We start from the raw sequence: 11,016 nt of genomic DNA, 5'->3' as shown, positions 1-11,016 counted from the left end.
AATGAAAAATACACTTTAAGCGTAGGTTATACAGCTTATAATTAAAAAATACCAAATCAATTAGTACGCATAGACTTGGCATAGACAGTATTTTATTATGCGATGACAGAATTATTATAGTTTTGTTACTTGATTGTTACAGTCATGTAAACAATAAGTAGAATAAACAATAAATTAATTTGTAACTAAAAAATATTTAGGTTTAATGAATATAAATTTGAAATACAATATTAACACTTTTTACTACTTAGTATTCTATAAGAAAAATACCTCTGGATGTGATACCAGCGCACAATTGTTTTACCCCAACTCGTAGATAAAATGTACAGTCTCACAATATAAATAAACGCTTGACCAATGATGAGAATGAATTTAAATCCTGGCATATGTAGGAGACAATTCAAATAACAACATATATACTACTTTATAACATATACACTACTTAATATAAACATAATAAACACTACAGTAACGATAGATAGTAACACTTAGTAACCAAACCAGAAATACAATACGTGTAGCTTCACTGGCGTTGTTAGATCATTACAACGATTACCAACATCTTATCTGTTGTGATTAATTTTTATTTATTCAATATGAAGTTGCAAGAAAGTATTAATTTTAATACTTATTTGGCTTACAAACCACCAAAAAATATTGAACCAGATAGAAAATTAATATCGGAATGTTTCGACTGGGATGCTAAACACCCAAAGACACTTGCAGTAATCTGTATTGAAAAATTAAGTGAAAACTGGATGGGTACGTAACTAAGACTTTTTTACAACAGACTTTGTGCAATATTATAATATTGCAACTTTGTGTCTAATTTTCAGGATATCCGAAGTTAGAGCATTTTACTGCGAAAGATAAGGACTTATTCTTACAAATATTGGATACGAAGGTACCTCTGCAAATCCTTGTGGATAATATTAAAAACGATTTATTTTGGAAAAGATGTTATAAATCTCGATGGACTGATTCACCTCTAATAACAAATGAAAAAAGATGGATAAATGTTTTTATGGAAAAACATTATGCAGATATTTTAGAAAATATGAACCCTCGTCAATACGACCCTGAAAAGGTAGGTACCCACAATTATTTCCGTTATTACTAAATTTAATTCTTACATTATACTATACAGATTTCATTATTATAGGTTACTCTTCTAGTAAAGCTATGTGGACCGTATATCCAGTCGTTGAGCATTCGAAGTTTGGTTCCGACGGATATTCCAATACAAAGAACGGTTTCACCTGAAATGGCCGATCTAATTACTAGCCAACAGCAGTCTGACACCAAGCCCCCAAAAAAGAACGAAATTCTTACCAGAGGTAATTTTTTGACCTACCGGAGCAAAGGTCTGTTTCAGCTTAGGAAAAAAATTCAGGCAAAAAATGTCCAGACGTTCTCCTAGATATTGTAGATTGTATGTCGATTCAAATTTTGGAAATTTTTCAACTTGCTGGAGTTTGAGAGCTGTAGCACTCGAGTACCATCAGTTTACTATTTAAAAAAAATACTAGTTCCAACTGACTTAAAACAAAATAAAAGTCTGTAGTGTATGGCTTATTGTTTTTTCAAAACGATTGCAGCGCCATCTGCGTTAAGGTTTGCCGTCGTTAATTTATTACTTAATTAAATAAAACAGTAATTAGCGTTAATTTTACATTTGTTTACTTATCAACTTTTAGATCACATATCTCTACACGCTGCTTTAGGCAGTTTATCAGATTTGGTCGAGTTGCATATTACATATCAACTTCGATATATAGACACAGAATATCGCAAAGATCAATTCCAATTTACAAACAATGATGCAAAGAATTTAGCTCGAGGCTTAGAGAAGTGTTCCCAACTTAAAATAGTGAGGTAAATCTAAAGTTATTATTTTTATTTGTTGTATTAGGTATTTTGTACAGATGAAGCCAATTTCAGCAATTCCTTATTGTTAACTGATAATTATATGTACCTACTTATGAATGATAAATATCTACTTACATGCATACGAATCTTACAGGATTACTAGAAGTGATATGAATTGTCAAAGGGTTAAATATGTCTTACGAGGACTTTCTGATAGTCAAAGTTTGGAAACTTTGGACTTTAGTCATTGCAAAATAGCAGACGAGGGGGCTACTTCAATAGCTAAGTTTATATTACGCCATGAAAATTTACGCAGCATAATTTTAGCAGACAATATATTTGGTAAGTAATACGTACTGGACTTGTGAATTAAGTTTAATATTCGTGTATTGTCACGTAGACTTACTGCTAAGCTTACCAAACAAGTGTTACTCTTATAGGAGTAAGTATGCATGTTATACGACTCCAAGATTAAAAACAATTATTTGTGTTATGTGTCATTGCTTAGTATTCCGGGTTAACTACGTTGCGTCCCATTTCACTTAATGAGTCTTAGAGCTGGAGCTTAAAATATTTTTACTGTTGGTGAAATTCAGCGTGAGTATCTACGGTGTGACAAGTTTGTTAATGTTTACAACTGGTTTTGCTTTAGGTCCTCCAGGGATAGAAAGTATAGCACATGCGCTGAACCATGTTAACTGTAACATTCGCAATTTGGATTTGAGATTAAACAACAGGCTTGGATCAGAGGGCATAGCTCACATCGCAGTAACAATAGCCAGAGGGTGTAATTTGACATCGTAATTTATTTTCCACTATGTTATACCTACACATTGTAAATATCTTCAGTTTAGAATAGAAATAGGCACTTAAAATGATCTCAATGTGATTTTTTTTTCAAGCTTGAATATATCGGGATGTGGTATTACCGCGATGCCCCTAACCAAAGCACCAGCAGGCGTATGGTCAACAACAAGTGCTGATAGTCCTCCGACTTGCGGTGAGCTTTTAGCTAGAGCTATTGGCTTAGCTAAAACACCTTTACGCGCTTTGGATATAAGTGTGAACGATATTGGCTCTGTAAGACTCATTTATAATATTATCATAAATATCGCCCATCATTGTACATTGGTAATTTTGTAACTCACTTTGTGTTTTATAATTTCAGCCAAGTGATAACAGTTTGTCGAATGCTATTTGCTTAAGTTACTTGATAGATGTCAACCTCAAAAGATCTGGAATGTCGTCAATGGCAATGGCTATAGGTGAATCGGCTGCTGCAGCACAAAGGTTAAGAAGAGAAGCGGAAAAAGGAATACGATTTAGAAGAAGTGCTGGGAGAGTTTTGCAAGCTCGAAGAGTAGCTAAGGGAATGAATATAGGTATTTGGTCAAATTACATTCTTTCATATATTTCATTTATGAAAGAATTATAGGAATAAAATAAATTTTATTGTAAATAATTAAATTACAGATGCGGATCCAATATTGTTAGCACAGCAACTCTCAGCTCGTCCTTCTATAGTATCAGTTACGTCAGAGGATGGTATTTACTGCATGCAAACGCAACCACTACCAGCAGATTTTAGCTTTGTTCCAATGATAAAGGTAAATAAAGTGTCAAATTGAATATTAACGGCTGAGATCAAATGTGTAAATAATCAAAACTCTCTTTCTCAAAGGATCATTTGTTTTTAGAAACATGTAATCTATTACTTATTTATTGCAGAGTCCTTTACCATCGTCCCGAACTTCGTCAATTACTGGCCCTCCGACGTCAAGACGTTCCAGCCATCATATGATTATAGAACCAGTAAAAGTATTTTTTTATAAATATAGCTTTTCCATAATAATAGTTGATGAAAAGACACGTTAATAATTGTATATTTCTTTTTTAGGAAATACGACGTAGTGCATTAGTTCGTCGTGGTTCAGATGGATCATTGCTGCAATCACGCGGTGATTGTGGCCCACGACACATAAAAATATTTGTTTCTAATGAGCTTGTTAGCTCTCAACATTACTAGTCTTAATTTTTTTTGTTGTTTTTATATAAACATATAAACTTATAAAAATGAATGTCTTATTTATTACCCTATAGTAATGGTAATATTATTTAACTGGCAACACAATCCATAGACAGGTTGGTACTGTTTCGTTTTTGTTTGATTTGCTTTTCACTTCACGGTAGTCAGCGGTGCAGCCAGTTTCTGTGTCACATTCGTCAGCCATGTTTTTCTTTGGAATGTGTTGAAATGGTGGTAGTGATAAAATTTAATTAATCCCGTGAACTTACTTGAAATACTGGAAACTGTGAGTGTAGTTTCAATGTGTTATTTGTTTGAGTGAGTTGACATCACTGCCGTGAAAATGAATTGGGGCACGGAGCTTTGGGTAAGTTAAATGTTCGCGAGATCAGTTGACTACTGCATTTGAATTTACTACTGTTTACTGCCGTCTAAATATGAGTTTCCATTTGTGTCATAGCTCATAAATTCAATAAATTATTTATTTAAAAGATACAAGCTCTGTTAAGTGAAGAATCAAGTCGTTAACGTAAGAATCCAGAATGCGGCTGCATTATAGAAAGTAATATTAAGGACACTCAGTACATTGGCCCTAACATGGTATTTTCGTGGGAAGTTGTAGGTGGTACTTTTACGTCAAACGTTTTCGTAAATTAATTTACTTGCTCCTAGATCTCATAATTTATCTGGTTTCTTTATTTAGTTTAAACACATTAATATATTATTGTGCATACAAGCTCATGTCATGGAAATAAATGACCATAGAATTAGGTTCGTGTTAATGGATTGTCACAAAGCACTTAATTGCTTAAGTTATTTAGCTAATTATTATGGTCTTTGTAGTGTACCATTAACCTCTGTTAACAAAAACACAAATTAGGCCTACAAGACCATTGCATATAACACTATATATCATTTGGGTTTAATGATGAACAGAGAGCCTACCACGAAAATCGAATTTTTGTTATCTCTCTATGTGGCTTTCCATTACAGAAGAGAAGTACTCTTGCATCAATATGAGTTTAGCTGAATTCAAACAGTAATTCTGATAGAATCATCTTTATTGCACTTGAACCATGACCCTTCTCTAATGGAAAGCCACCTATTTCTAGAGTATGCAAGAATTGCAAGTGTGATAGAGAGGCAGATAACAAAATTTCGCAGTAGGCCAGAATAGATATAGCAAGACTTGATAACCAAATAGGTAGCTGTTCACAAACTATTGTGCATAACAAACCCCACCTTATATAAATATATATTAAAACATTAGTGTGGTGCTTAATTGCAAGCACTAAAGATCTCTCTTCCTCACTTTCTACAATAACTTGTGGAAGAGGGACAGTCGCTGTGTGCATGTGTTTGCAATGTTAATGTACAGCACCTCATGTTACAATGGTGTTTTGTTGCTTGTATTTAGCTGTGATATGGATGTCATATATGTTTCAATACCTATATAGTAACTATGTAATTCAGTATTAGCTATGTGAAAATCTGTTGCTTGCATGGGCAAAATTAGTTATATCATAATAGTAACATTTCATACAGTATTGCATAGGACCCTTCTCTGATGGAAAGCCATATTGGAGTGTTCACTGTATCAATATGTATATAGCAAGTGTTGACATTTTATAAAAAATTGCTACTAGGATTCTGGCCTCTGGCATGATTAGAAAACATTTTTCATGCCCGGGGAAACAGATTAATAAAATTCTATATTGATAAACTTACTTAATGGTGCAGTGACCCAAAATGAGTCTTGGCCTCTGACACAAGTACACGCCAGATGTCTCGATCCTGTGCCATCTCCTGCCAGTTATCGGCATAGTTAACGAAGAAAGTAATATACCAAAATTCCATAAAGGAGCTGGTCAGTCAAATCAGCTATTCTTCAAATGTCAAAATGTTTTATACGCAAATTAATGTTTGTTGGCACTAAATCGGTATTCGCAAAACTCCAATTGCATAGTTTGTTGTAGTAATTTTAGAAACAGAGAAACACTGAGCATTTCCAATATGTCAGTATTAGTAGATTATTAACCAAGGGATGAAAGGCACTCATTTTTGCTGACTATTACCGAGGTAAATGTTTTATTGAAGTTAGTTTGAAAGAGTAGTAGGCTGTGGATCACCATATCCCTGGCCAAGAATAGGCAATAATAACAATTTTAACATGCAATCAGTATAATTATGAAACTTACTCTTTTAGATTTACTTCCTTGTAGTGCCTGGGAATTTTTTTTGTTGCTTGTATTGGTTGGTTTTAGCAATAAAATCTATGTTCTAACTCTGCTTAATATTATCAATTAAGTAATTTTACTCAGGTTTCAAATAGAAGTAATTTTTTTACGAAAATACTAGTCGGGTTATCTATTTTGTTAGAGTGTGCTATATGAGGGCTGGTCGGAATGTTGTTAGCTGCTCCGACCAGCCATCGTAAAGAGTAACAACTAGCCGACAACATTCGGAATGGAACAGGCCGGCTTTACCACCTGACCGTTCGACTGTACTATAATATCTAAATTTCAAATTATCCTTATTATCTTCCTCTATGAAATGTGTCACTGTATGAGCAATAATATGGTGTTTACGAATAAGAAGCAGTTAATCGGTAGGTACATACACAGGTAAAGTAATGACACTAAGCTCGAAGGATTACGTAGCTTGACCCGCCCTAGATGTTTCTAGCTCTATCTGTATATTGCTGTCCCACCGATGATGCCAGTAGTCAATTCCATTGTGCGAGCGGGATCGCAAATTAATTATGCGCGTCATGCGCGAGCGATTGAAATAGGAAGAGGTGGGTCAATGTACGATATTCTTCGTGCTTAGCGTCCTTATTTTAGTTTTTGTATAAGAAACATGTCTATACTTTCATAACCAGACAGAAGTTTTTGTGGCCAAATAAAGTGATCAAATGACAAAATGAAATATCGACATGTCTGTTATCGATGTTACCTGAACGTTATATGTACTTAGATATTTAATAGATTTTATAAGAAGATAGCTACCTCGTACGCGCTTCTCTTTTGATATATTGGTAGTTTTCTATTCTTTTGGCACTGTATACTACAGTTTACGTTTCAATTTTTATGTACCTATATACTAAATTACTAATTATACGTAAGTAACACTAATAAAGAAATTTTGTACCACTTTGTGATTAATTTGCATTAGGTATTGAAATTTCTCAGTAACTTACCTAACAGCAAGTAGAAGTTATACATATTTTAAATATTAATGTGCCTATGACTTATCGATAACAGATTTATCGATGTTTCGTTTTCTCAAACGCTCGTTTTTGCCACAAAAACTTCTATGTCTGTTCATAACACTACTTATATTATAAGATTTATAAGTTCGACTGTTGATATGTTTTATAAAAATTAAGGTAATTCCCGACACCGTATGTTTGTCTAGTCATTAGTATCATCATCTTACAGGTTAATTAGTTGGTTCAACATGACTACGTTATGTATCATCAACAAAACGAGGTCTCGCATACCAGGTTAACTATTCAGAATTAATGTTTTTTCCTTCCAAAGTTCAGAGTAATTTTCTAGTCTGGGTATGAGTTAGCTACTTGTGTTTTGACGTCAGAGAAATGCCATCAGCTCAACACTTGGCGTTTCAAGCTGCTTATTTGTCTTTTTACCCTACAACGGCTAAGCAAAAATGTCCTTAAGGCTTCCAAGGACGAGGTTTTATTCGCATGGAGAAATCTTTTTTATAATTTTTGGCACTAGTTTTGATTTAATACAGACCATAAAAGTCTGGTCGTCGAAAACTTCAACTTCTTTTTCAGGACTTTGGTTCAGATTTATCTCCCACCATTAGAAAAATTTTTTTCCTATGTGAATTTAAATAAAGTGGCTGGGTACACGCATGCAATTATAGACTACGTATGTTTAATGAATTAATTATATCAACTCTGATTCATGACGGTTCCGAACAGGGTTAACAATGGTCCGTGGTTTGAATAATATCTGTTGTATATTGTGTGCTAATACACGTACCGACTGTTCTCTATTAGGTATTGTAAGGAATATTTGCCTATTATCTGTAAATTACAGTAGGAGGAGCAAAAAAGATTAGTGGGTATATTAATATTTGTAGCAATGACATATTCAGATTTTTTGTTGCTTAACACAATAATCAAACTGCACTGTATACCTGGACCCGGGTATGTCCTTAAACTACGTCCAAGACCACCGGTGGACGGGCAGCAGCGTCCCTCAAATTCGGTGTACTCGACTGCGATCGCCAACCCGCCTGCCAAGCGTGGAGATTATGGCATTCACCCCCCCATAAGGGGGAGGCCTATGTTCAGCAGTGGACGTCTTATGGCTGAGATGATGATGATGATGACTGTATACCTAAATATAATATAAATAGGTATTTAATAAATACCCAGGGACTGTGCGCGTTGGAGGGTCTGCCATCTTGTGGCCTGAATCGGAAACATAAACATGTACATTGCCATCGGAAGCATGACACTTAACATTTACGCCTCGCACCAAAAATCTGACGGCTCCTGTGCTGCCTCTTAGAATACAAAATCCGCGCTAGCTTTTGTGTATCTACCTAACTGACAACCTACATTTCGACCTATTTGTTTGAAATTGTCCACATCATTGAGACGCGTTCCAGTCAACTAAAAATATACGTTTAATAAGACAAAGCAGTAAACAATAATGTTAACCATACTTGGTACGCATATGTGTTGCAAAATAGACGGGACGTCCTTGGCGAAGGAGCGGAACGAAAAAGTTACGACCGTAGGATCCTCCACGTCGATTGTATGTAGATATATAGGTACTCTCATTGAGTGTCTACTGCGAACCACGTTCAACGTGTTGCCTCTCTGTCACATTTACGTACGAATTTACAAGTGGGACAGAGAGGCAACACGTCGAACGTGGTTCGCGGTAGGCCCTCTGCTGCCAGAGATGCGGCAGGCAGATACGTGCATGACCGGAACCTTAAGCGATGCGTTTTGTATACACAATGCTGTTTTAAGATCGTGAGGATTGAGGATCTCGACGATCCTTTGTCAAATAATCCTATACACTACAAATTTATGTCAGGGTTTGGAATCCACACCACCTCAATTATTAAGATGCTGCTCTAATTTTTTAACTTCTTAAAGATCAGTCTTCTGTAGAGACTCGAGCGTGTTCTTTCTTGAGAATTAGGTACCTACTTAATTTTTTAACTGCAAAGGTCAGGTACCACAAAATTCAGGGAGTGTTGCTTTTGCATACATGTCATGGAGCTTAAAAGTGGCCACACAAAATCTATTAAAGCATCATTTTTCTCTATTGTTTGTTTAATATAATATTGGAAATCAATGACATACATATTATAGGACTCAAGTCTTAGTCAACTTTCAGAAACCGCGAAATAGTAAACCACTGATTCATATTTTTAAAATTCTAGTCGTGAAACTGTAGTTGTTATACCCAACTCTTATATAAACTCCCTGTGCGTATACATAAATTGTACGAATTAATGGCTTGATATTCGAGAGAGCACTCTCTCGCTCTTACATGTCCAAACCTCAGTGGTAATGCTGTTTCGAATTACGCTTATGCGTGGAAATGGCTGGAAAGTTTCACCTTAAAAGGCCTTGGACGCGCCTGGTCGTGCGCGAATATAGTTTCAATGAAATAAAAGACCATTATTGTTTCTAAATCCGAGTAATTTTACACCTCCATTAAGTTATTACGTTTGCTCAATGAAAAATGAAACCGATAGCGTTTCGATGTAAAAGGAGAATAACTTTGCGTGGAGGTCATTCATAATACAATACTTCTACGGCTTAGGGATTGAGTAGGTTATAGAAAGGTCGTTGATCTTTCTACGCATATAACCGGCCGGTATTGATATTGCAGTATCCGTTTTGTAATGTATGCGAGAGTGGTCAACGCCGGCTAGCCTGGCCGCTACAGGCCGCTGCTGGTTGGCGACCCGCATTCCACTCAGACTAGAGTACTTACCAGTTGACTTGTTGTGAAATGAGAACATTTGTAACTTACCACCTCCTACTAATACATAATTCATGAGTTCTCGCTTAAATTAGCAATGTTTTTAACAGTTTTAAGTGTGCTTTAAAATGACTAATCAGTCTTATCTTTGTGCGGCGAATACTATGATTAAGACTTTAATAACGTCGTATTTGATATAAAATAAGATAACGTCAAAGATAAGATGTGCTTGACATTGCGTATTAGGAATTATCACTATCCGCGAAATGGGTTTTGTTTGTAAACACTCGTCACTCGCAGATTGTCTTCAATATTTTCGCTACCTATGTTTTTATAAATTGAGAATAAAGAGCAGGTGTTACACAATCGAATTGGGTGTGATGTCCCTGAACTAGTTCGCTTGTTTCGTAACGTGACCTGGATACTGGCTGCACTGGCTACAGTCTGATAGACGTTGTATATGATCAGCTTTCTCAAAGTAGATGCTCTGCGGTGTTGATATCGATATTTTTTACAGCAACCCTCTTTTAAATCTGTCGGAAACATTTTAAATACGGTCTTTTCAGGGTTCCGTACCAAAATAGTAAAATGGAACCCTTATCGTGCGTCTATGTCCGTCTGTCTGTCAATTCTAAAATATCTCTGGAACTAAGTAGTTCCAGAGATATCTATCCCAAGAGTTCGAGTTACAAATCGATAGCCTACTTATGCTATCGATTTGGAACTGAACGGCAAGCAAAATTTCAGTCTTTTTACTGGGGGTATTATATGAAAGAGCTGTTGTTGTACATTCTAAATCATTTGTTTATATTTTTTACAGTAAAAAATATATGGAGAATTTATGACAAAATATTAACATTAACATTAAAAATTAAAAACCTGCCTGTGTTGTATATTTCAACAGCTTATTTTGTTCAAGTGTTTCGGAGTTCGTGCTTCTAGTGATTTTAGGGTCCCCTCTTTCATTAGTTATCCTCGTTTTGACACGCTCCATACGCGAAACGAATTAGTAGGTACTATTAAAAATATCCATGTCCATAAAAAAATCTTTAGAAGCATAAAATGTACAATATGCTATAATATCAAGGCTGATACTTAAGAGAAGGAAAAAAGCTAAAGATATTCCCACACAACAGT

The 11,016-nt window shown here is 35.2% G+C and overlaps 2 protein-coding genes across 5 annotated transcripts in view; both read left to right on the top strand.

Annotated features, from left to right (window-relative positions):
* The first annotated feature begins 596 nt into the window (after positions 1 to 596).
* Positions 597 to 3,895, top strand: LOC134679150 (dynein regulatory complex subunit 5-like). Its single transcript, XM_063538020.1, has 11 exons — positions 597 to 762; positions 837 to 1,087; positions 1,163 to 1,337; positions 1,698 to 1,875; positions 2,024 to 2,211; positions 2,522 to 2,669; positions 2,772 to 2,949; positions 3,038 to 3,251; positions 3,343 to 3,476; positions 3,598 to 3,687; positions 3,767 to 3,895. The coding sequence occupies exons 1-11, from the start codon at positions 597 to 599 to the stop codon at positions 3,893 to 3,895; spliced, it is 1,851 nt and encodes a 616-aa protein (XP_063394090.1).
* Positions 3,896 to 4,039: 144 nt separating this feature from the next.
* LOC134678555 (formin-binding protein 1-like) overlaps positions 4,040 to 11,016 on the top strand; it is a 76,995-nt gene continuing 70,018 nt past the window's right edge. For 3 of the 4 annotated variants that reach the window (XM_063537170.1, XM_063537168.1, XM_063537167.1), the window contains exon 1: positions 4,040 to 4,262. In XM_063537170.1, the coding sequence (XP_063393240.1) occupies positions 4,239 to 4,262 (24 nt within the window). In that variant the 5' untranslated portion in view covers positions 4,040 to 4,238. The remainder of the gene's footprint in view (positions 4,263 to 11,016) is intronic. The other variant, XM_063537169.1, reaches the window with a different exon arrangement.

This window comes from Cydia fagiglandana, chromosome Z (assembly GCF_963556715.1).
Source record: "Cydia fagiglandana chromosome Z, ilCydFagi1.1, whole genome shotgun sequence".
Lineage (NCBI taxonomy): Eukaryota > Metazoa > Arthropoda > Insecta > Lepidoptera > Tortricidae > Cydia > Cydia fagiglandana.
Note: the sequence above shows the minus strand (reverse complement) of the source record. Positions and strands in the feature narration are given on the sequence as shown.